At 44.2% G+C, this 26,346-nt stretch overlaps 1 protein-coding gene, 1 long non-coding RNA gene, 1 other non-coding gene and 1 pseudogene across 7 annotated transcripts in view; 2 read left to right on the top strand and 2 right to left on the bottom strand.

Moving 5' to 3' along the window:
* Positions 1-4,805: 4,805 nt before the first annotated feature.
* On the bottom strand, positions 4,806-4,932 carry LOC120101313 (small nucleolar RNA SNORA17). Its single transcript, XR_015679423.1, has one exon. It is a non-coding gene; the product is annotated as a small nucleolar RNA SNORA17 (small nucleolar RNA).
* A 2,998-nt stretch (positions 4,933-7,930) lies between these two features.
* Positions 7,931-8,728, top strand: Rpl8-ps2 (ribosomal protein L8, pseudogene 2; annotated as a pseudogene).
* A 290-nt stretch (positions 8,729-9,018) lies between these two features.
* On the bottom strand, positions 9,019-13,700 carry LOC147996447 (uncharacterized). Its single transcript, XR_015678253.1, has 4 exons — positions 13,637-13,700; positions 12,578-12,684; positions 10,906-12,163; positions 9,019-10,466 (listed from the first exon to the last, which is right to left on the bottom strand). It is a non-coding gene; the product is annotated as an uncharacterized LOC147996447 (long non-coding RNA).
* A 10,206-nt stretch (positions 13,701-23,906) lies between these two features.
* Positions 23,907-26,346, top strand: part of Wars2 (tryptophanyl tRNA synthetase 2 (mitochondrial)) — an 84,735-nt gene continuing 82,295 nt past the window's right edge. For 4 of the 5 annotated variants that reach the window (XM_087634616.1, XM_087634613.1, XM_087634614.1 and 1 more), the window contains exon 1: positions 23,907-24,022. In XM_087634616.1, coding sequence (XP_087490742.1) covers positions 23,933-24,022 — 90 coding nt within the window. In that variant the 5' untranslated portion in view covers positions 23,907-23,932. 5 annotated transcript variants of the gene reach the window in all.

Below are 26,346 nucleotides of genomic sequence, written 5' to 3' on the forward strand. Positions count from 1 at the left end.
TGCACATTCCCCTAGCATCATATCCCCAGAGTCTGCCTGCCCCTCTGGCAATTCTGCTGAATCACTTTGTGAAGCAGCTGCTCTCTCCATTGTGAAGAAACTTTCTCTCTGTGGTAGGTCATGTCAGTCTGCAAATTCTGTCCTCTCCAGGCAGCCTACCAGTGATACACGTTATTTGAACCAGTCATTGCACCAGTGTTGAAAAAAAATGCTAAACTTGTCATTTTAACATTTACTTTACATACAATAATTGGCAGTTTTCTATCAAGAAGTGGTTAGCTTCTCCTGCTTTCCTTTTATGATATCAGTATGAGTGCAAAGACCTTAAAAACAAGCACATTTTCCTTAGTATATTACTATATGTAGTATAATTATAGTTAGTTGATGTGTTACATGTTATTCTTTGGGATCCTCAAATTTTCCCAATTGTGACCAAAGGAGCACTATACAGAAGTCCAGACACAGAAAAGACAACAGCATGCACAAGACCCACACAGAGTCAGCCACATAAAATCCATTTGTGGATTGATTGCCCTGGTACTGTTTGTATTTTGATGTTAAGGAATAAACACATACTCGGCTGACTTCATATGAACCTTCTCCCCATTTTAACTTGTACAGTAAAGGCGAGAGTGGGCGATTGGGCAGTGGAAGGTAGAGCAAAAAGAGTTTGAGGGAGAGAAGGAGAGAGAGTGAGGAGGACAATGAGGGGAGGAAGGAGAGAGAGGAAGACTGAAGAGGAGGTGGTGGGAGGAAAATGGAGTTGAAGCACGTGTCCTGGAGAAGCCACAAGTATCAAGGGATCTCATAGCTGGGGAATAAAGTAGTGTAGTGGTAAGTCTCCCCAGTCTAGGCATGCAGCTTATAAATATTATGAGTTCTGTGTTCTTTGCATGGGCTTATGGGGGGGGGGTTGGAGATTTACTGCAACGAAATAAATCCCTTCAAAAGGAAGAAATGAGCACAAAGTCCCACATCTAACCAAGAAACTATTAGCAATTGATGCCTGCTGGGAGAAAGGAAAGTAGCGTTCTTCAGTGGAGTGACACTATCAGCCATACTCTAGAGCAAGCCTCGGGCTCAGGAGTAGCTCTCAACACAAAACGGACTCTATGTTTGTGTGTGTGTTTATGTTTGGTATTTTTTGTCTTTTGGGTTTTTGATTGTTTAGATATTTCAGTGTTGCTTGGGAAGGAGGGAGAAAGAACACGAAGTTGGGTGAGTCGAGAGATGGGAGGACCTGGGAGGACTTGGAGGAGAGAAACGAATATTATTTTATAAATAATTAAAGACACAACAATAATCTTTTTAAAGGCACCTGAGGTCAGGGTCTAAGCACTGCACTGTCTTCCCAGGCTGTGAGCACCTTCGTGGCAGCTGCAGCTGCCTTGTTCCTTCGATTCTTCAAAGTTAGACTAGCCATTTGCACCTGAAGTCTTGTTTGGGCAAGGGTTGGCACTAAGACGCCAGCCTCCGGGGGCGCCCATTGCTCCTGGCAGGATGTACCGTATTCTCCTACCTTTCAGGTTTTCTCATTATTTCCCACTCCGCAGTTACGTTCCTCTTTTTAAGCATGAGTATCCAACTAACAAAACACATCTTTTTCTTTTTCATGTTAATTTTTTCTTTATTAACTTGAGTATTTCTTATTTACATTTCGATTGTTATTCCTTTTCCCCGGTTTCCCGGCCAACATCCCCCTAACCCCTTCCCCTCCCCTTCTATACGAGCTTCCCCTCCCCATCCTCCCCCCATTACTGCCCTCCTCCCAACAATCACGTTCACTGGGGGTTCAGTCTTGGCAGGACCAAGGGCTTCCCCTTCCATTGGTGCCCTTACTAGTATATTCATTGCTACCTATGGGGTTGGAGCCCAGGGTCAGTCCATGTATAGTCTTTGGGTAGTGGCTTAGTCCCTGGAAGCTCTGGTTGGTTGGCATTGTTGTTCATATGGGGTCTCGAGCCCCTTCAAGCTCTTCCAGTCCTTTCTCTGATTCCTTCAATGGGGGTCCCGTTCTCAGTTCAGTGGTTTGCTGCTGGCATTCGCCTCTGTATTTGCTGTATTCTGGCTATGTCTCTCAGGAGAGATCTACATCCGGTTCCTGTCAGCCTGCACTTCTTTGCTTCATCCATCTTATCTAGTTTGGTGGCTGTATAAGTATGGGCCACATGTGGGGCAGGCTCTGAATGGGTGTTCCTTCTGCCTCTGTTCTAAACTTTGCCTCCCTATTCCCTGTCAAGGGTATTCTTGTTCCCCTTTTAAAGAAGGAGTGAAGCATTTGCATTTTGATCATCCATCTTGAGTTTCATGTGTTCTGTGCATCTAGGGTAATTCAAGCATTTGGGCTAATAGCCACTTATCAATGAGTGCATACCATGTGTGTTTTTCTGTGATTGGGTTACCTCACACAGGATGATATTTTCCAGTTCCCTCCATTTGCCTATGAATTTCATAAAGTCATTGTTTTCGATAGCTGAGTAGCATTCCATTGTGTAGATGTACCACATTTTCTGTATCCATTCCTCTGTTGAAGGGCATCTGGGTTCTTTCCAGCTTCTGGATATTATAAATAAGGCTGCTATGAACATAGTGGAGCACGTGTCTTTTTTATATGTTGGGGCATCTTTTGGGTGTATGTCCAAGAGAGGTATAGCTGGGTCCTCAGGATGTGGAGAAAGAGGAACACTCCTCCATTGTTGGTGGGATTGCAGACTGGTACAACCATTCTGGAAATCAGTCTGGAGGTTCCTCAGAAAATTGGACGTTGAACCATATCTTTTTCTTTAATCCTATTATATTTGTTTTTAATTGGCTCTTTATTTCACATCAGGCCCCCCCAATCCCACTCATCTCCCCATCCCCTCATGTCTGCCCTCCACCCTTGTCACCTCCCCCAATCTTTCCCAACAACGAGAGGAGAAATCTAATCTTTCTTGTGGAAGCTGCAGTATGTCACAGTATGCCCTTTGGGCCACACTTCTTTGCTTACTTGCAATGACTTGTTAGTCTGATACAAGGCCTCTGGCTTCTACAAATAATCTGTCAATACTGGAACCTTATTGGAATGACTCTCAGATATCCTTTTGTTGCCCTCTGTAGGGCCAACCCCTTCATGCATTCCAATAGGTCATTAATTTTAGATATTGGTGTGTCCAATTCAAAGATCTGAGAGGTATATGACTGGTCAGTCTGTCAGCTCTCCTGCACCCACTCCACTGGGGTGAGCTCTCCTGCACCCACTCCACTGGGGTGAGCTCTCCTGCACCCACTCCACTGGGGTGAACTCTCCTGCTCTGCCCTAGCTGGTTCATCCAGGGGTGCAGCCAGCAAGAGGCAGAGCCATCTCTCTGATGTCATGCCCTTGTCACCTGGCATACCCACACTCCTGCCACCACCAGGGTCAGATATAATTGTGCTGCCCAGGTGAGGGACAGGGCTAGCTCTTCTGAGTGCTACAGCAGGTGAGGAGCAGGGATAGCTTTCCTGCTTTCACAACCCTGGCAGGGCCTGCTCTTCCATGTTCACATCCTTGGGACTCTCTCAACGGAAACCTCCACGTTCAGGGCCAGGTCTATTACACTGCCCAAGCAACATACAGAGTCTGCTCTCCCTAAGGCGCCAGTTGGTGAGGGGCAGGGCCAGCTTCCCTGCTCTGATGACCTCACTGCTAGCTCTCCTGCTACCTGGAGGTGGCAAGGGGTGAAGAAGGAGAGGGGCATCTCTCCCTTGCCATGTCACCACATGGCAGACAAATGCTGTAATTCCCTGGTGAGGTGTAGGCCTTGCTCAAGTGAGTGCTATAGCGGGTGAGGGGCAGGGATAGCTCTGGTGCTTTCATGACCCCAGGGCCAGGTCACCTGCCTGTCACAGGTGGTGAGGGGTAAAGAGGAAGAACGATATCTCTCTCTTATCCATGTCACCATATGGGAGACAGGTGGCAAGGCTGGCTCTCCCACACCCATACCCTCAAGGACCGGCTCACCAGCAACCCCTACAAACAGAGCAAACCAGCTCTATTGCGCTTTGTAGATTATGTGGGGCCTGCTCCCTGAGTACTATGACTAGGGGTGGAGGCACTCTCCTTCTCTCATGCCCTAAAGCCAACTCTCCCAGAACCAGGCAAAGGATAGGACTGGTCTGCACAGCCCTGAAGCATAAACACATCCCCGGGTGATAGCCCAGAGCAGGGATATCTGCCTGCCGTTTGGCAGCAACAGATCCCTGCTACTGCAGGGCCATGTGTCCAGATATGGCCCTAAATGTCAGCACAGGGCCCCTCGATGACCGCACTGGCTGCTCAAATCAGGCTCTTCCTCACTAGCCTTGTGTCTTCAGTTCTGCCTCTCTTCACTGTGCCCACATCCTTCTGTTTCCTCTTTCTCTTCCATTTCTCCACCGCTTACTTGCACCTCTTAGTGGTGTGGGGGTCTCTGGGTGTCTGAAATTGTCTCAGGAGTTGTCTCTGGAGTGCTGTGTCCCACCCATGCATTATAAGACACTCGGCCAGGTCATTTCATGCACAGTTGGACCCCTCAGACATGTGTAGCACCAGACTGATGGTCATCTCAGGCTAGCTCCCTGCCTGGGGTTTCCATGGCTCCATACTGGTGTGTCTCAGGCTTGCTCCTCACCTGGCCTGCCTAAGAGGTCTCTTACAAGGGCATCTGTGTTGGGCTCACTCTCTGCCAGGGCCCATGGTCCCAGACAGGGTTCTTCTAGTTTCCCGCTCGCTCCTCATCCTGAGAGCCCTTCTGGTCCTGCCTGGCACCAGACTGGTGGTCATCTCAGGCTTGCTTTTTTCAGGGAATGTTAGACTATTAATCTTTCAGGTGTTCACAGGTCTGAACACTGAGTGCAGACCTAACCTCTCTCCTCTCTGTCACCTACTAATGTGCCTGACATGGCAGCCGCACCTACAACACCTGTAGGGGACCTAGTGTTCTCCTGAAGTCAATAGAATGGCAGCAGTCCTGATGCCTGTTCTAACAGCGTGCCTACTAAATTCCAGATTGTATAACAGACCATTTAGTTCTTAGGCTCAATGGCACTTGCATTCTGTTTGAACTGATTTTAACTCTTCTCACCTGCATGGTTATGGTATCAACATGATATATGTGAGGGTTCTCATTCCTGGTAACAGTCAATGTTTGCTTCTTTAGCCATTTGAATTTAGTTCAGTGTTTAATTGTATTGCATTTATTAATTGACTAAGTGTGCGTGTACCGTGGTGCACCCATGGTACGTCAGGGGACAATTTAAAGGAGTCAGTTCTCTCCTTCTACCTCATGGATGCTGGGGATCACACTTAGGTCACCAGATTGGCAACAGGTGCCTTAAGCAAGGGAGCAGTCCCACTGGCCCTCTGCTCAGTTTTGAATCTTAAAGTACTTATGATCCAGTCTACAACAGAAGATACGTGGAAGGCACACCTCTGTCACGTCAGAGCTGTTTGTGGCCCTCTCCCATCCCCTTGGGTAAATAGTTTTGTTTCTGGTTTATCTTTTACTTTTCACAGTAAATGAGGAAAAGTGTGCACACCGTTATACTTCTCTCTTCTGCCACAAAGGTGACGTGTTATCTCTGCTCTGTCTCATCTGGACTTTCGGTTTTAATCACAAGCATCTTTTGGAAGTCGCCTTGTAACAGGTCATGGAGGCTTTTACACTCTTTTCATGACTGCATGATACTATGGTGTTAGAGGAAAATGCCCTAGTTTGATGGGCTCATATGAGAAGATGTCGAGTTGTTTCCACTTTCTTTTCCTTTTATTTTATTAATAATTACATTGCCATAGTGAGTGATTTTCATTTTTGTGGAAGTGTATCTTAGTGTTTTGTGTCCATGGGTGTATTCAATTGTTAGGGCTGCATAATAAAAATGTCCTAGACTGTATGGCTTCAGAAACAGAAATCTTTTTTTCCAGAGTTTTGAAAAAGAGCCAGGGGCAAGAGCAAGATGCCATGGAGACTAGCCTACGTTCTTAGCTTATATATCCCTCCCTATGTCTTCTCCTGGCCTTTGTAAATTATGTGTCTTAATCTTCTCTTAAAGGCATTAGAGTCGACACAAATAACATTATTTGACTTTAAACTCTAAAGGTTCAGCATCCAAACAGTTACATTTTATTTGACTGAGCCCGGGCTTTGGCATATGAATGTGAGCTTGCTACAATTCAGTCTACAAGAAAGCTAGGTCCCAGACACTGTCCAATTCCACCGCACTAGGTTTTTATGAAGTTCTATGCTGACATCAATAACCACACACTTATCTTAATTTTCTTACAATACAGCTTTTTCAGAAGTATTACTTATCAGCAGCCACACTGATAGTTTTCCCTCTCATGCTGAAGGGTATGATTTTATTCCTCCGGTTCCTGGACTCCTTGATGAGAAACTCATGCTCCGTTTCCACAGATTCCATTTACCCTGGTGTGCTTTTTCTGTTCCACCAAGTGCTTATACAAAACCGAACAGAAACAGTTCTGAAGCCAGGCAGCACACATACACTGTTGGGATTCAAATGCTTTCCCTCCATCAAACTGGTCAGGTACAGACTCCTTGTCCTGCGCATCTCCTCTCCTAACGACTTGATTCTGGAGCGTGGCACGGGTGGATTTTCTGAACGAATAGAAAAATGCATGTGTGTAAACATGTAGATGGGTCCTGAGGGGGCCAGGTCTCCAAGGCTGCGAGAGAAGAGAAGGATTGAACAGGCTTCTTTCTAGACCTTGGAATGAGGCACAGGTATGTTTCTGGTACAGGAAATAAGAACTGAGTATAATTCTACCTGTCCTCTGACCTCTGTCCCTTACAGTACAGCCTCATTCTAGGGATTCTGCCTGACCTCTGTCCCTTACAGTACAGCCTCATTCAGGGATTCTGCCTGACCTCTGTCCCTTACAGTACAGCCTCATTCAGGGATTCTGCCTGACCTCTGTCCCTTACAGTACAGCCTCATTCTAGGGATTCTGCCTGACCTCTGTCCCTTACAGTACAGCCTCATTCAGGGATTGTGTACCTGGGGAGAAAGCAATATTAGCCATTGTCACAGCCTCTTCTGGGCTCCTAAATTTGACTAACACACAGTATGATCTGTAGTTCTCTGGGGCGAGCAGCCTTCCAGCCCCCAGAACCTTCTGTGTTCTGTGCAGTGTTAGCTCTCTAGTGAGTCCCCTCATAGTCTTTTGTGATAAACAATCTAATATTCTAGTTTTTATTTTGCAAGTGAAAATTTATTCTAAGAAGTTTTCTATTGAAATGTTCTGGATTTCTAATTTTTTATTTATGGAAAAAACTTTCTGTATTTAATTTTGGCATAGCTATTAATGTAATTTGATCTTCACTGTTCATCATGGGCTCATTTATTGAAAGCCAGGTTCCCAGAATGTGAGCTAACATTTTTGGTATAGGTATGAAGGTGTGGTATCTTCAGGAAATGTTACCTAGAGAAAGGAAGTTAAGACATCAGAGGCATGGCCTTGGAAAAGATACTGACCCACCTCTATTTCTTTCTTCATATCAGCTGAATTTGTATTTCTTCTCCATCCTTTTGCCAATTTCTGTAAAGTAGGGCCTTTCGATGTAGGCTACACTGGATTCAATAGCCCACTGCCTGTATTTTGCTCCTGAATGAATGGGATTTGAGGTGCGTGACACCACACCCACATTTTCTTCCTCTGAAATTGATTCTCTCAGATAAGTTGTCATAGAAGCAAAAAACTAAAACAGAACACTATGACTTTAAAAAAAGGGGGGGAGGGATTCTTCCCTGAGTGCAGAAGCATGATACTGTATACCTCCTGTTTTTACTAAATATCAGTGAAACAAATTCTCAGTGATGGGGGAAATTGGGAATACGTGCTCATGCACCATCGATTAACACTTTTGGAGATAAGTCAAGGGATATTTATTAAGATATAAAAACACATAACCTCGCTCTTTTGGCCTTGCTTACCAGCAGACTCGCCGCCATGGGCCGTGTGATCCCAGGCCAGAGGAAAGGTGCGGGTTCTGTGTTTGGTGCACACGTGAAGCACCGTAAGAGCACCGCGTGTCTGTGTGCGGTGGACTTCGCGGAGCGACACGGCTACATTAAAGGCATCATGAAGGACATCATCCATGACCCTGGCCACGGCGCTACCCTCGCGAAAGTAGTCTTTTGTGATCCCTACCGATTCAAGAAGCTGACGGAGCTGTTCATCGCCACAGAGGGAATCCACACCGGACAGTTTGTGTACTGGGGCAAGTAGGCCCAGCTGAATATTGGCAATGTTTTGCCCGTGGGCACCATGCCTGAGGGGACTATCGTGTGTTGTGTGGAGGAGAAGCCTGGGGACAGGGGCAAGCTGGCACGAGCCTCCGGAAACTATGCCACAGTCATCTCCTGAAGACCCGAGTGAAGCTGCCTTCAGGGTCCAAGAAGGTCATTTCCTCTGCTAACAGAGCTGTTGTTGGTGTCATGACTGGTGAGGGCAGAATTGACAAGCCTATCTTAAAGGCTGGCCGTGTCTACCACAAGTACAAGGCAAAGAGGAACTGCTGGCCACGTGTGCGGGGTGTTGCCATGAATCCTGTGGAGCATCCCTTTGGAGGTGGTAGATGCCGCTGCTGGGCGCAAAGTGGGTCTCATTGCTGCCCGCCGGACTGGACAGCTACGTGGAACCAAAACTGTACAGGAGAAGGAGAACTTGAGTTCAGGAGCTAATAAAGTATGTGCTTTGGCTAATAAAAAAGAAAGAAAGAAAGAAAGAGAGAGAGAGAGAGAGAGAGAGAGAGAGAGAGAGAGAGAGAGGGCTGGAGAGATGGCTCAGTGGTTAAGAGCACCCGACTGCTCTTCCAGAGGTCATGAGTTCAATTCCCAGCAACCACATGGTGGCTCACAACCATCTGTAAATAGATCTGATGCCCTCTTCTGGTGTATCTGAAGACAGCTACAGTGTACTTATATATAATAAATAAATAAATCTTAAAAAAAAAAAAAGAAAGAAAGAACACATAACCTCACAGTCATCCCGTTTTTAGAAATTTGCTCTAAAATGCCAGGTTTATTTTATTCTATTTCAAACCTTCATTAAAGCATATAACTATCTAAAAGTGATCGGGGCTGGGGATGTATCTCAGCGGTGCCAGCACCTGCACAGTATGTGCAAAGCCACCAGCACCTGCACAGAACGCACAGAGCTGGGTTTTGGTCCCAGGAAGAGAGGAAACAAAGCAAAAAACAGCAACAACAAATCCAGATGCCACTAACAGACAAATCCAGATGCCAACGGTGTCAACATCCAGCTGGCAGCTCAGTTGCTTGGCCTTAAAGCCTGAGCTGTACACAGGCACGGATGCTGGGAACAGGGGAGATTAATACCCTGAAGGAATGGAGCTGAAACATCCTGCAGGGAAGAAAATACTAGAACAGTTCTCAACCTTCCTAATGCTGTGAGTCTTTAATACAGTTCCTCCTGTTATGGTGACCCCCGACCATAAAATTACTTTGATTGCTACTTCAAAACTGTACTTTTGTCTCTGTTATGAGTTATAATGTAAATATCTGATATGCAGGTGGCCTCCAGCAACCTCTGTAAAATGTTCTTTTGATGCCCCCAAGGGGTCTCAACTCACAGCTTGAGAACCACTGAAGTGAAGTTTGTTGTCCTCTCCGGAATCTGCATAGAATACTTCTGTAAAATGCACCACCAGACACTAGCAGTGTTTTTCATGGCAATGGAATTCAGGTTGAAGAACGATATTGAGAAGAGAATTCTTGTCCTTTCCTTTATGATTTGCTTTTCTTTTTTGAAAAGCTACAGTTTATGAATTTACCCTGTGCGGCTATGAAGAGGTGTGCTGTGTATGCTGGGCTCTGCATATGCCTTGGTGCAATGTGGATGTCTAAGGAGAACTTGCAGGAGTTAGTTTTGTTCCCACTATGTAGGTGCTCGGGGAATCAGACTTGGTGGCGTGCGCCTTTACCTGCTGTGCTGTCTGCTAGTCCTAGGACTTGAATTTCCCTGTCAATGATTTCCTCTTGATGGTAATATTTTCAACAAGCACTTTTCCTTCTTTTCTTCTTTTTCTCCTTCCCTTTGTCCTTCCCATTCTTCCTTCTCCTTTTTCCTTCTTTCTTCTTCCCTTGCCTCCCTTTTTCCTTCCTTATCTCCTTCCCTCCTTCCTCTCTCCCTCCTTCTCTCTCCTTTCCTTCCTTCCCTCCTTCCCATCCTTCTCTCCCTTGCCCCCTTTCTCCCCTCCCTTCCCTCCTTCCTTCATCCCTTCTTTCCTCTGGAGATGTTCGGGATGCACTACCACTCCCAGAAAAAAAAAGTGGTTTCTCACATCATTACTTTTCAAATCTGTCTCCAAAATAGAGGAACATCAGCATGCTTTGTTTAAGTTGTAGTAGTTCTGAAGTAGGGCTTTGTTTCATAAAATTCTCTTCTGCTCAGCTGGAAGGACTCACTTAAACTCCCAGGAAACCTACCAAGAAATTTGAAAGTTGCAGAAAGTTTAGAACAGAGGTGCACAGAACATCTAACCTACTAACACTGACTTAGCATTATTAATGGTTTCCTTTCTAGATACTGGGGATCATAAAATAGTTTTTCCTATCAAAATCACAACACTGTTGAAAAACACAGGCACATAATTACTTTGGTATCGGGGAAGATTTGCTCAATATTAATTTGAGGACCAGAAATTTTTAGAACTTGCCAGACGATCTTGAACCCCCAAATGATAGCCACACAAGTAGGCCAAGCTCACCCTCACAAGCTGGCCAGGGTGAACCTCTACAAGGCCATCAGCATCCTGAGAAGCTTCTGCGTGATGCTTGGTTACTTCCTCCCTCAGCACTGATATCTTCTTAAACTACTGGACAGCGTACATAAAATCTCAATACACAATTTAGGATATTTACTAGTATGCTGCAGTTCCCCAGAGGACAGGGAGCTCCTGGGTTGTTGTAAAGTAAGGATCAGCTGCTGTTGCTGCTGCTTCTGCTGCTGCTGCTGCTGCTTCTGCTGCTGCTGCTGCTGCTGCTGCTGCTGCTGCTGCTGCTGCTGCTGCTGCTGCCAGAGACGTCCGCTTCTCTCAACTGCTTACAAGACACAGGCACAGTACCAAACCCAGCCTCCTGGTATGATAACTTGCTTGATATTTTGAAAAGGACTGTCTCTCAGTCTGGGCACTGCTGTCTCAAAGTGTGCCATTGAACGAGTTCTTTAAAATACTGTGATCCTGTTTGAGTAGGGGGAAAAAACAAGAGCACTTCTGATAGGACCCTGGCCACTCTGGCTTCCAGAACACAACCTGACCCTACCTAAGCCCAGAACGCCTGCTGACGGCCCTCCTAAGACTCCTTAGTCTGGAGACTGAGGATTCCAGCCTTAGTCTCTGGGTGACCAAATGCACGACCTGTGTCTGTGTTGCTTATGTGGGAACAAATTGACACCTGCCTCCCACCTCAGACCTGTTCCTCTCTCACATGTGCCATGTCCCTTCTTCACATACAAGCATGAACTGAAGAGTGACTGCAGCAGTGATTTTAGGATATGCTCTGCCCGTATGCCTCTTTGGCAAACCAAGACAAAAATGTCATCGATGGATGTTCACTTGAGAATTGTATGAACGGTATACTTTCTTGATATACTCAACGAGGATTGAGAATAATTTCCTAGTCTTTCCAGATAGTAGTTGGACTCCAGGTACTTTAAAGTTTGCCTAAACTGCCACCAACCTGCTTCTGTCCCATTCCACTCAGTCACAACTGTTTACTGAGCGTCTGCCGTGCAAGCGTTGTTTATCTATGTAACACTGAGCGAGACTGGTTTCTTCTCCAGAAGATATTAATGGCTCGTGGAGAAGACAGCTAGCCAATGGTAGGACAGGCTGTGAGAGAACCTGTGAGATCTGGAGAATAGGGTACTGTGGGGCATCAGAGGGGTACTAGCTCCATTTGGGTGTATTTCACATGGCTTTACACCTTCAGGCTACTGAAGACAAACATGCAGTTTGGGTTATAGAAAGTGCTGTGAAATTATCGTGTTTAGTACTTCCCCCGGCTTTGTCCATGCTCAGTGGTTTCTTCCAAGTTCCTCTTCTTCTCACATCAGGAGTTTGTGGCTCCTCTTGAGTTGCTCAGGACACTGGCTCGAAATAGAATCCTGGGGAAAGCACTGCAAAAGCCTGTGTCACACCAGAGCATTGGGGGGGGGGCAGGGATAATGGAACCAAGCAGGGACACCAGGTCCCCAGGAAAGGAACCCATAGCACAGCTGGCACTGGTTAGCAAAAGAGCTGAGGCCATGGGTAGGCAAGGCTAAGGAAACCCAAAACAACCAGGCTATTCTGTGGAAATGTGCTTGCTTTAAGCCTCCTCTCCCAGTCCTGTTCCCAAGGTGAGAAATTCCCTCCTCTGGATGGTAATTCTCCAAGTGTGTACTGCGTGGCGTGGACTCTGTCTTCTGCGCAAGTCAAACACAGAGCCTGCCTCAAAGTGACTCTCAAAAGTGTTTCTCCAATTTAAGGACTTTTAAAGTGTGTGTGTGTGTGTGTGTGTGTGTGTGTGTGTGTGTGTTTTCTCACATTACCTGTGTGCAGACATCCAAGGAGCTCAGGAGAGGACATCAGATCCTCTGGAACTGGAGTTACAGGTGAATGTGATCTGCCCAGTGGGGGGTCCTGGAACTTAGTTCTTCTAGGAGAACAGCAAGTACTTTTAACCACGGAACCATGTCTGCAGGTCCACATTTCTCCGTTTAAAACTAATATCAACACACACACACACACACACACACACACACACACACACACTACCCAGTTAAAGAAAATTACACGCAATTTAATCTCAATGTTTGGGGTGGTGGCGGAATAGGACATAAAGTAAGGCATAAAGTTGCTCTTTCAGGTCCTTTCTGGTATTTCCCTCTACTACAAGTACTGTGTGCTTTTTGGAGCTGGTTGAACTGATTAATGTGAGTAAATAAGTATAGTAGAAAAAAAAAACCTAAGAAAAGATTATCTGATGTCAGGTCAGCCAGCAGGTGTGTAACATACCTGTAATTCCAGCCGCAGGGAGGCTGATACAAAAGGAGTGTCACAAACGTGAGGCAAGCCTGAGCTACAGAGGAAAGCCCCATCTCAAGAAAGTAAATAAATGAGAAAGCAAACCAACAATTAGAAAAGAAAAAGAAGAGAAGAAAGGAGGAGGAGGAGTAAAAGGAGGAGGAGGAGGAGGTAGAGGAGGAAGAGGTAGAGGAGGAAGAGGTAGAGGAGGTGGAGGAGGAGGTGGAGGAGGAGGTGGAGGAGGGGAAGGAGTAGTCAAGCGAACCACCAGAAGGCACCTAAAGGATCCAGGAACCACGGATGACACTGGTGTTAACACAAGGCACAGGCCCTGCTGAGCTTTCAAAACCCTTCCCTTATTGAGATGCATTCTTGAGTAAGCCATAAGCCATACTTGGAAGCTTTTTTCCCAAGTTTGCAGCTATCTGGGTGGCAGATGCAAAGACAGAAAAAAATGTGGATATTGGAAACACCCGTAGGAGGATGCTCCACACATCTGCCTAGGAACACACACACCAGGTTCTAGTCAGGCAAAAATCCCACCCGCTTGAATTCAGAATTTGGCAACCGTTCACCAGGGCTACCTCTGATCCTTTGTAAGCTGCTTGAGGGCAAGGACTCTGTTCTTTATCTCATCTTAGCAAACTCAGTATCTGGGGCAGGAAGGAGGGGCGGCAATCAGTTGTTCGTCACTGGATCACAAATTAGAAAACTGGCTCTGCCGTGCCTGCCCAGCCAGTCTGTTAATGTGCAACAAACAGAGTATATAGCAGCTTAAAACCATGGTCTAGGTGCCAGAGAGAAATGACTCAGTAGTTAAGAGCATTGATTGCTTGGGTGGGGTGGCCAAGACCTTTAATCCTAGCACTCGGGGGAAATAGGCAGTTTCTGAGTTTGAGGCCAGCACGGTCTGTAGAGGGAATTGTAAGAAAGCCGGGGATTCATAGAGAAAGCCTGTCTCAAACCCACCCCAAAACAAACTAAGAGTATTGGTGACTCGTTTAGGGCAACCAGGTTTAGGGTTCAATTCCAGGCATCCACATGGTGGCTTATGACTGTCTACAACTCCAATTCCACATTATCCAACACCTTCCTCTGGACCCTGTGATCACCAAACAGCCACCTTGTGACAGTGACAGGAAGAGCACTTTGTCCTTTATCTTTGAGGGTATGAATATAGCATACACTAAGTAATTTTTGCTTGAGTGAACAGTATATATGAGCATTAGTGTCGTTGCCCCAGGGCTTTGAGAGTTAACTGGTTCTCCCATCTCTCCTTACCTCGATCTCCTTAGTCACCCGATCCCTACTTGGCCCCTTCAACTCAACAGATACATTATGCACATCACACTGGGAACAGACTCACTCACATTTGTTTAAGGGTGGCACTCTGGGCCTACTTCCCCTTCTCCATGCTGGGACTTACGTCTGGCTTGAGCTTGTGCAGGTCCTACCTGTGTTGTCACAGTCTCTGAGTTCATACGTGCATCTGCCCCATTGTGTCTGGAAAATGCTGTGTCCCTGGAGGCATGCACCACCTCTGTTTCTTAGAATTTTCCATTCCTTCTCTCACACACATCCCAAAGCCTTGAGTGGGAAGCAGATCCATACTAATTCTAATAACTTTAATAAATCAAAGGATTATTCGTGTTGCCATGGAAACATTTAATGAAAATTGGAGGACTGTTTCAGCATGACATCCTGGGTGTTATTTCCAAAGCAAGAAGGATCACTGGGTTATGGATGCAACACCTACTGGGATGCAAGCTGACACAGCTGAAGACTGACAAGAGTCATTTGGTCCCACAGCTTCCATTTAGTCAGATAACAAAAGGGGCTTAGAGAGGAAGGTCGTTATGAGATGGCTTTACCAGTGACAGCACAGCCCAGTGGGAAATAAAACCCTCTGTTTATCTGTGTGCTTGTTTACTTTTACTTACTTACTTACTTACTTACTTATGTTTAGTGCATTCACTCTTTCCAGGCATGTTATTCCAGGATTCCCACTGCCTTAAGCCTCCCAAGGGACATTTGCCCTCTGTGGACACACCGCTGACTGGGATGGATGCTCAAAATAAAGTGCTGGCCCACAGAACTTTTCAGTGAGTGGGGAGATGATGCAAACTCAAGGACTGGGTCCAGAAATGCATCCCATTTTTCATACAGCATTTACTGAAACTGGATTTTGAATAATTTCCATAGACATTATTTTACCCACAGGAATGCTATTTCTTCCCACAGGGATTTGACCAAACAAAAAGGAAGACAAAATGGAGGAAGAGCCGTGATTTCGATTTATATAGAAAACATTAGCTGGAACCTAAGTAATATCCCTCAAGTAATCAGAATATTTTATGTACACTGATTTAGCCAAAAGAGCAAACCACAAGAAGGTAAGCATATATAGTACAATTTTAAATGTTTCCAGGGTTTAGTGTACACACAGATCTCTCTCTCTCTCTCTCTCTCTCTCTCTCTCTCTCTCTCTCTCTCTCTCTCTCTCTCTCTCATACACACACACACACACACACACACACACACACACACACACACACCTTTCCCTAATTCCCTAAACTGTTTATCTTTATAATCTCCTACCATAGGACTGCCTAACCCCCTACACACACACACACACACACACACACACACACACACACACACACACGGAACATTTGTTCAGTTAATTAACCTGGCAACATTTACTGATCCCATATAGTAAAGGTCTTATTTCCAGAAGTTTTGATGTCTCATTAAAAGCTAACCTACGATTAAGGGAATCCCCAATTTTGCTTCTAATCCTGTCAACAGATAGCTTTGTCCAGAGGGTTTCCATTACCCTCTCCAGATCCACCACCCACCATCTCCATCCTGGTCTCCATTTCTGGGTGTGGCAGAGGAACTTTGTAGACCTGTAGCGGGAAATAAGAAAGGATACACCATCACACGCTTATGCCGGCTACTCTCTGGCCCCAGTGGTCTCCCTGCCTCTATGGCTACCCCCATGTACAGACCACCAAACTTGAGGCTTTCGTGCTTTGAACTCTGCTCATATTCCCAGCCATCCACCCCTTGTGGTTTTAGTCAGAATTCCCAGAATCCCAACTCTAGAAGCTTGTAATTTATCAATCAGATTTATATCAGTAAATTCTCACCGCACAAAACATCCACACAATAAACTCAGAGCCAATTGATATTGATATAATCTGCCCACCTAGATAAGACAAATAGTCCTGTAACCATCCATCCCTTATAAGATATTCATAGCTACCTGTGGCTAGTTAAAGCCACACAGATCTGGGTCGTCCTTCTCTTCCTCCATCTTCCTTCCTTCTCCCCTATCCATACTCTCTGTCCTGTCTCTAAAATTCTCAGTCTTTCTTGCCCAATCACTGGCCTTGCCTTATCTTGTGCCTGCCCTCACCTACACATAGACATCACCCACATGGACCAGATAAGTTTTTTTCACTTTTTGAATCTTTATTGATTATTTATTGTTGTGAGGTTTGTAAACTGAAGAAGCAACACATCAGAAGGTGTGTGGCAGACACGAGAAGAGATAGAAACAGTGGGATTTAGAACACACACACACACACACACACACACACACACACACACACACACACACAAACTGGTGTGGAATGGTAACTCCATTTCCCTCCTAAATGGTTACTGAGTAGCCTCCTCCAAGAACTTTCTCTCTGGCTAGCAGTTGTCATACAAGCCATTGTGACTGCCAACAAGAAAATCTCAAGTACGTATCAAACAGAATGAGCAATGGGCCAAACACTTACCCAGCCAAACAGCTGAGAACTTAAGGAAACCTCTTGCTAGAGTAGCTAGAGAGGAACGTAAGGAAAATAAGAACATCCTATCAACCCTGTGACGCTTGCGAGAAACATCGCTCTGTGTTCACATTGGCCGAGCACTGTCCAGTCTGCTTTTCCCCATCTGTAAACTTGTCGTGCTGGGGTGAGGATGATGTTTAAGGCAGTTTCCCAAGTCTGCACTAGACTTGAAAAGTCCTTCTTAGCCATCTGTCTCCCAGTATTGCCCATGAACATGGAGTCAGTAGCTAAGTGCTCGATGTGAATCCTGGCTATAATACTTATTTTTAAAAATTTATAAATAGCTCCATTTTAGGACGCCGGAAACCAGTTGTCTAGACTGACATGTTATAATGCATATCTTCCAACCATCCAAAACTTTCAACTTATTTTATATGTAAGAAAAAAAGGCATCTGAAGTTTAAGTGACTCTTGGAGATTGGTAACATGGCCAGCATGCTGATTTTCTCAAATGCCATATTATTCTGTTTATTAACTGGAAAAGGGGGGAAAAAACATAACTGGTTGTAATTGTCAGTGGTTTGGGGAAATCTGATGAATTTGATAGCATCAGAATGAAGTTGATACACTATTTTCAGAAAGATCAAAATCTCTTGGTTTTAACTCCAGGAAAATGAAGGCATAAACAATTTGCATGAGTTTCTGAAGTCACAGAGAAGACTCAAGGTCAGGGGTCCTCAACCTTGAGTCACACAGAAGACTCAAGGTCAAGGGTCAGGTCACAGTGGGTTGTGACCTCTGTGGTGGTGGAATGATCCTTTAGAGGTTGCCTAAGACAGACAGAGTAGAATTCTTAGCAGGTGTGGGCTACTATGCTTGGGTTCCAGGAAATATTTCCAAGGGAACCTTGCCAACGTTTGCCGTATAGAAGATCAATTTGAAAGTAGGAAGTCTGTCCAGTCCAGTTATGAAGTCACCGAGAGCGAAGGATGGATTGAAAATAGAACAAGTGCAGAGAACGTACAGATCTTGTCTTCGGTGCCATGCCATCTGGGGAAAAAAATACAGCATTCAAAGATGGTTAACAAAATAAAATGCTTTTTCCAAAGTTTTATTTTGCTAATTTTAAAGTTCCATTTCTTCCACAGAGAATGTGTTGGTTGGAAAGGCTAAGAGTAGTTAGTCTCTTGCAGTTCTGTTTTTTCCCCCCACTGAAACATGGTTTCTCTGTGTGGCCTTGGCTGCCCTTGAACTCACTCTGTAGTCCAGGTTGACCTCAAACAGAGATTTGCCTGCCTCCACCTCCCAAGTGCTGCAATTAAAGGCACGTGGCACCACGATTGTGCCACATTTAAGGATCTGCATTCTCTACCTTTTTTTCAAGCCATTCTCACAATCTAAAACTGCAGCTTCAGAAAGATCCAAATAGTATAGCCGACGGCCACCGTTCGGCCTACATCACTCCTATGTAACCAGTTCTCATTCAGCTGCTACATACTAAAGACCACAGGAGTTCCTATTCTGAAGGCACTGCCTCCAAATTGCTTACTGCGCATGCTCCATCTCTTTCCACCACCTCCCCCACTTCCTGTTAGCCCGGATGAAAATATTGTGGAGTGGGAATGAAGAAGTCTTTAAGATTCTTTCTATTCACATCCCTTTCTTTCTCCCTTGATCTTACAGGATTGCAAAGTCTGGAAGAGACAGTGGTTACTCCCTTAAGAGTGTAAAATGGCCTTCGAAGTACACAATGAGTCTTTCGTAGGATCATAAACACGTAAACACATCGTAAACATGATGAGGTTTTCATAATGAGATAATTTTCACACACACACCCTAATACCCTAGAGAAAGAGTGTCTTCCAATATGAGGAGGAGACCAGCGTCACCTTTCTAAAAATCAGATACTTTCTATTCTGACTTAAAGCCTCACGCAGAATATGGCCTCATGTGAGACTGTTCCTCACTTGGAACAGATCTAACTCAGTTTTCTTAGCAGGACACTAGTATGGAAGTGAAATTAAGCTGAGTGCGTGCGTGCGTGCGTGCATGCGTGAGTGCGTGCGTGCGTGCGTGCCTGTGTGCCGCGTGTGTGCGCGTACGGAAGTGTATATATTCTTGCTCCTATTTGTGGAATGGTTTGTGATAAATACTATCTATGGACTAGTTTCATACTCTGTGAGTCACAGAACTAAGGTGAAGCCAAAACTGAAAAAGAAGCCATCAGTTTCGCATGCGTTTTCCTGTGCATGGCGGTTATCTCATGCGTGAGTAGCTTCCCACCAACCACTTTGATTTCTGTTTATATAATCTGTCCAGGGTGAGATGGTGTGGTCAGAAAGCTGTCGCTCTACTCCCATAATTAACCTTTTTTTTTTTCCTATCATGGAATCTCCTCCTCCACATTGAAAAAAAGTGTACTTGCTATGCATGAAGGGTTGGGGTGAGTGGGTTATGCTTAAAGTAAGTTTTGAATACAACTGCCATCTAATTTTTATAGTCTGCCAAATTCTTCTTTAAGTGAATAAATGTGTAGGGTGACTCTCCATTACCTTGATCAGCACCTAATGCTAACCTGACACTTAGAATTAAATTAAAGAAACAGAACTGGATACTTTGAAACTTGGGGGCTGATTATACTACTAGAGCTAAGAATGGGTTTAAACTCTTCCCTTATCCCATTTAAATCTAACTAGGTATAAACTCTCCATTACTGGGGAGGAGAGGTGCGTCTGCTGAGGTGGGGTTCCCTTGATGTTCTCAGACGAGGAAACCCAATCCTCCTTTCTGACACACATGGTTGCAATACAAACAGCTCCTCAACTGCCAGTCTGGTTTTAATCTGGTGTTTCTTGCAAGGGAGGATTTTCTGGGAATGTTAGGAAGAGAGCAAAATTACCAGAACTTACTATAAAATAAAAGTGTTGATGAGAAATCAAATTTTAAACAAGTGTTCAAACTCCAAAGCATGAACACATGTAGACACATGGTACGTGCTACATGTTTAAGAATACGAAAGTTTAATATTTCAAAGATGTCTGAGGATTTCTCTAGTAATTAATTTGTTTCTCGATTTAAGAAAACACTTCATCTTACTCAAATGATCTCAGAAGTAAAATGCTGTCATTAAACACAGAGTGTCACTTAACTCAGAGAATTTTTCTGTATGATCAAGTTTAGTATTGTAACCCTTTTAAAGTATTAACTGGTTTGTATGGAAACCCTTTTAAAGTGAATTACACAACTTTTAAAGGCTCGCAGTCACTATTATTCAAGATATTTGTTAAACTAAGCAGTCCCTATATAGTTCTCCTTTGAGAAGGTGGTTTAGAAGGTGACAGCTTTTTGGTCATTATTGCTCCACTACTAATATGCTGCTATAAAAACCAAGTAGCAAACTGAACAGAATGGGCTCTACCTTCAGTTGTTGCTTCTGTTAAAAGTATCCCTGTATTTTTTTTAAACCACAAGTCATATAACTTGGTAAAATTTAGATTTCAAACATATAAGTGCTCTGTGCAAGATCCTTTCATAAATGATTGGAGAAATGTTAAGATTTGTGACATTTTATAGTATAATAAATATTGTACAGTCCTTGTTCGTGCAACAACTCTGCTGAGTGATACCTTGAGTTACAAAGTTACCACGATGGTGCCGAAAAAAATTAAACTCTAACAACATCTTACAGTCTACAATAATATCCTCAGAGTACTGGAAGTACGTTGATGGCGAGTTATCAAAACATAAATCTTTTACCAAGACTGAGTCCAGATTTCTCTGTGTTTTCTGTTGCCTCGCTTTTATAATCTGTCTGTTGTATGAGTCTGAATCTGTGCCCATCTGAATGATGTCATGTGAATCTTTCCCTATGTCTGTGGGTCCCTTGCAAAGGGCTTTTGTTCTCTATTGAAACAGAAAAGCATTTCATAGAGAAGGAATGGATACAGGATCTTTAACAAAACGTTACAAAGGACGAACCTTTACTGATTCCAACCAACCCACTTAGAAACAAAATCCACCAAGCAATAACTGCGTGCTGTTTCCAGCATTTGTGCTGTGTTTTGTTATAGAGTTCCTTCCTACAGACTTGTTCCTTTCAACAAATGATTACCATATAACACACACACACATACATATATCCTTTGCTCTCTAGGTCAGAGGCATAGATGGGTATTTATTTTAAGATTACAGCAAAGCATTAGCTCAGGTTATAAAAGTTGATTGCCTGGGAAATAAATCCAAGGTGAGTAAGGTTGGTTATTTCATTGCTTTCTTTACTTATTTTTTTTTGGAATTTAGCATTTCCTCTTTCCCTTGTTCTTTTAAAGGCAGTTTAAACTGGCTGAGTGTCATTGATAAGCGGCTATTACCCCAAATGATTGAATTGCCCTAGGTGCACAGAATACATGAAACTCAAGACAGATGATCAAAATGCAAATGCTTCACTCCTTTAAAAGGGGAACAAGAATACCCTTGGCAGGGAATAGGGAGGCAAAGTTTAAAACAGAGGCAGAAGGAACACCCATTCAGAGCCTGCCCCACATGTGGCCCATACATATACAGCCACCTAATTAGGTAAGATGGATGAAGCAAAGAAGTGCAGGCCGACAGGAACCGGATGTAGATCTCTCCTGAGAGACATAGCCAGAATACAGCAAATACATAGGCGAATGCCAGCAGCAAACCACTGAACTGAGAACGGGACCCCCGTTGAAGGAATCAGAGAAAGAACTGGAAGAGCTTGAAGGGGCTCGAGACCCCATATGTACAACAATGCCAAGCAACCAGAGCTTCCAGGGACTAAGCCACTACCCAAAGACTATACATGGACTGACCCTGGACTCTGACCTCATAGGTAGCAATGAATATCCTAGTAAGAGCACCAGTGGAAGGGGAAGCCCTGGGTCCTGCTAAGACTGAACCCCCAGTGAACGTGATTGTTGTGGGGAGGGCGGTAATGGGGGGAGGGTGGGGAGGGGAACACCCATAAAGAAGGGGAGAGCGATGGGTTAGGGGGATGTTGGCCCAGAAACAGGGAAAGGGAATAACAATCAAAATGTAAATAAGAAATACTCAAGTTAATAAAGAAAAAAAAAGAAATACTCAAGTTAATAAAGAAAAAAACAAACAAAACTGGCTGAGTATATGGAAGCATAGGAATCTTTATTGACTTCAAGGTTTATTATTAACTTAGCTGTGAGATCCAGCAAAAGTATGTAAGGGATTCATTATAATGTGAGAGATGTTTTCCTAATAATGAGTCACTACAGCAAATGACTTATTCAAACATTATTGAAGTAGAGGATTGATAAACTATCTTTACCAGGAATGTATACTGGAGATATTCTCCCATTAAAACATTACCAGTCATAGGCACCTGGGCAGAAGACTCGGAAAAAGTCTGGCACCACTGGCTCAGGGTTTTTTATTCTGCAATCTGGATGGCCAAGAATGTTAGAAGTTAAATCCTAGGGTTATAAACTAATTAATTGTTTAACTATTCAAACAGTAGTTCTTTGCTTTCTATCTGAAGACTGGACACCTAAGGCATTTATAAAACCCCGTGCTATGGTAGCCTTGTCTATCTCTTCTCCTGACTGGCTTTGTCCTGGGCTTCAGCTACACCAGGTGTTTTTGAGTTTTCTATTAACTCCTGGCCACTTTTATTTCCATTACTTGACCACTTTTAATTCTAAATTCTACTTAGTTTATTCATGTTTTGGCTTTTATTACCATGTTTCATAGCTCAAGTGTCTCTTTGGCTCCATACTCGGGTATGCTGTCAAACTGCATTGCACCCGGAAATACATGCACCAAAATCGTATTGCTGTGTTCTACTGAGGGAGGAACCATGGCTTCTTCAGCTTCTCCACCTCATACCTCTAACTCCTTTCCTGCTCACTTCCAACTTGTCAGGGACAATTGCATGCTTCACAGACTTTATAGTCTGACTCGAGTTTTATCTTTAGATTTCAGTTCCTCAGGAGTACAGGCATCTCATGCACAGCTTACCTCCCATGACCCTTTGATAATTTTCCATAGATGTTTCTTAGACTAATATAACAAATGCAATGGGATCGTGCCAAATCTGCTCAATATATTTTTACCAATGCTTAATCTGGGAGTTTCCAGTTCACCGAGAGAAGTCAACCATCTTTACACAGAACATCTTCCATCAGGCATCCTTGGTGTCATTACATTGTTACCGAACCACCATGAAGCACTGCAGCTCTAAGCATTGTCCACTCTGAACTTGATACTTGCTTCTTTATCAGCTCATCAGTATGCATAATTCATTATCTGCTACCCATTAGACCCCACATTACCAGAAGGCAAGGTACACACATATCCATCAGTGTTTCACTCAGGGCACTAGACTGAAGTTGTAGACCCGATGACCACCGTGAAGGTCTCAAAAAGCCCCTTGTGGTCCTCTAAGAGAAGCAGGCTTCATTCGACACGAAAAGAAAGCTGCATCAGGTAGCTAGATCAAAACAACAACCTACTTAACTTTTTCCTGTAAGAATTAAGTCAATGAAAGGAAAATAAAATCAACCCAGTTCAACCTCAAAACCAGAAGAGCTGACTTTTATTGATCTTAGAGGTCGGTGCTCTTAGGTTCAGTTTCAGTGAGCACAGGAGAGCAAGCGGTGTAGTTTTGTAGTAGAGAACAGGTCGGTGGGGCAAGGCTTCGCCAGAGTCACTGACTGCTTTTGGAAACTTCAGGGTGGGAAACTGCCTATTTTCTCCACTTTCAATCTCCGAGAAATCGCAGGATTCCAGGAGCCATGGGTCTGTTTTTAGCCTTGGTTTAGGGTGAGTGATTTCCTTTACTTCCACGTCTAAAGTGCAGCAACTGATTCCGGAGGGGACAACGTCTCCTTCAAGGAAGCTGGCTCAAAGGGAAAGATGGTGGGGAAAACACAAAAGTCCAGAGCTACCTCGTTCCAAGGCGCACCTGCTCTGCAATTTAGGAACAGCCCTTTATAGCTACTTCGGCTAGCGGCAGCCCAGAAGACAAGCGCATGCGCAGTAAGCACAACTTCGGCTCGCCTGCAGACGTCATCCTGAGTCGGCGGCTCCGCCCTTCTCAAGATGGCGCTGTTCTCCGTGCGGAAGGCGCGTGAGTGCTGGCGCTTCATCCGGGCACTTCATAAAGGACCCACAGCTACTGCGGCTCCCCAGGTAACCCGAGCCGACCTTCTGCTTTAGGCCTGCGGTCCTGCGTGCGCCTTCCCGCTCCCCTTCCCTTCCGCCACTTATTTCTCTCTTCCTGCTTCCTGTAAAGAGCCCTCCACACTTTCTCTCCGAGGTCCATTAGCCTGTGAGTCCCCGACTCAGCGCAGCAACGCTGCACACACACTTGACAGCAGGAGGTGCTGCTGCAGGAAAGCATCCGCCGCCCGGCCACGTGGCCAGCGTTGCCAGGCAACGCGGGAAGCCATCTGGAAGGAGCGTGACGTTATCAGAGGCCTAATTGCTTTGCGACCGTTCTATTAAGTTTTTAGCCTCCTTCCCCTAACAACTCCCCCGTGAACAGCGGAGAAATCAGAAAAGTTTTCTTGGAATTGGGTTGTTTAGGTTGGTGCAGTAGCTAGGGTGTGAAACGCGAGCAAATACCTCTGTACCACTAGGCACCTGCATCTACCAGGCCCTGTAAACAACAGCAACAAGCTGCCAAGGTGCTTCATACTGTTACCTGCCTGGCAGCACTGCGGTTACCATGACTGTGCTGACGAGCATGATCCATTATGTCCACACCCGCCACATTTGCATTGTACCCGCGGAGACGTAAAGTAGCAGGAAATATGCTTTCAAATAAACACAAAACATTCTAGAATTATGGCATTTTGACATAGATGATCACGGAAGTAATGTCTGAGAGCGGGAAGAAAATTTGAACTTCTGTGATGAAGTAATTTTTACACGGTGCATATTCATAGCCATTGATCACTGATATGACACGAGGATGTCATCTTCTAACTGATGTATTATCGAAAGGCATGCTGGCTTGGGTCGTAAAAGTTTCTGGCTTTTTCGCACATTTGTTAGCAGTGTTATAGAACCAATCGCAATCCTCTGGGCTCATTTTCTTTAGCAGATGGGAGAGAGGGAGAATAGGACTGATTGGCATGTTCATATACTTCCAAGCCTGCAAAGCATGTGGGCTCATGACCATGAAGAAAACATAGCCAGCAAGAGTAGATGAAAACTAACATGTAATAGTATATTTCATATCATCCACACTGTTCATTCTCTGGACTTCTGTTTCTTCATTAATGTAAACCTCACAAGATTCTATAAGAACAAAAGACACAGTACTGGAAACTCAGCAAACAACTGTTTCAATGTTACTTTACATTTTAAGAGACAGTGTTAGTTAAGAATTGATTCCAGCTTTAATCATCCAGTGTTTTCCTTGAGGTTTGGGAATTTCATTTTTCTAGACTATGATAGACATATTAATGTGTATGCAACCAAAAATATCTAGGACAGATTGCTGTTTAAGAACCCCTGGTTTAGCTTTAAATGAAAAGAATTAAATATTAAAGTTAGTTTCTGCCAAGTCATAACGCACATCAGTTAGAAAGGATGGCATGGAAGATGAGGCAAGCCCAGTCTGATGGCAGAGGCCTGTCATCCCAGCTATTCTGAGGGCAGAAGCAGAGGGGCGAGGGTCACAAGTTTAAGACCAGTCTGGGTAATTAAGTGAAATTCTTTGTCTCAAAATAAAAAGAGGATAGCTAAGTGCCAGTGTGCTTGCCCAGTACACATGATGATTTAGGCGCAGAAGCACTAATGATGTTCTCCTGAAAGACTAAAAGATGAAACGCTGTATTCAGAATATAACTGCAGTAGTGTTTGTTCATCAGTATATTCAGATAGGAAGAAAAACTGGATGGAAAACAACCATTTTTGATGGGCTTTGTTCATCCTAAATAGTGGATTAAAAGTAATTTAAGTGTGCTTTAAACCTTTGTTTCGTGCACTTCAAATTGTAGATATATCACTTTTATAACCAGAAAAATTTGAAAGCATAAATCTCCCTACAGACCTATAGTCACCGACGCTGTTTGAGCATTTTAGATTTCTGAAAGAGATACCTGTCCTCTATGGCCATTATTAAAGTGGCCTTGGAAAAGGACTCCTAAAAATTTATGGCCACTCTTCCTGTGTGTGTCTTCTTTTTCTATTGAAAAGCAGCCTTTGAAGTCAAAGGGATTTTGTGAGCAGATGCAGAAATATGTGAAGAAAGAATTGGATTCTCAAACCAGATGCACTGGACATTTTTATGACATCTCATAACCTTTGTAGAAAACAAAACATTATTTTGTAAGAGCATATTATAATAGAAAGAAATGCATATTTATCATAGAGGTGGTTTTATGAAACCAAGGAATGGTGAAGTTACTTGGTTATTGGTTTAGGCTGTGCACTTGCCCCCTGAGGCGGGAGCAGACACGGATGAGCATAGTATATTTTTGTTGGAAACTGACTGAATGCACTGT

The sequence above is a fragment of the Rattus norvegicus genome, chromosome 2 (assembly GCF_021556685.1).
Source record: "Rattus norvegicus strain SHRSP/BbbUtx chromosome 2, alternate assembly SHRSP_T2T, whole genome shotgun sequence".
NCBI lineage: Eukaryota > Metazoa > Chordata > Mammalia > Rodentia > Muridae > Rattus > Rattus norvegicus.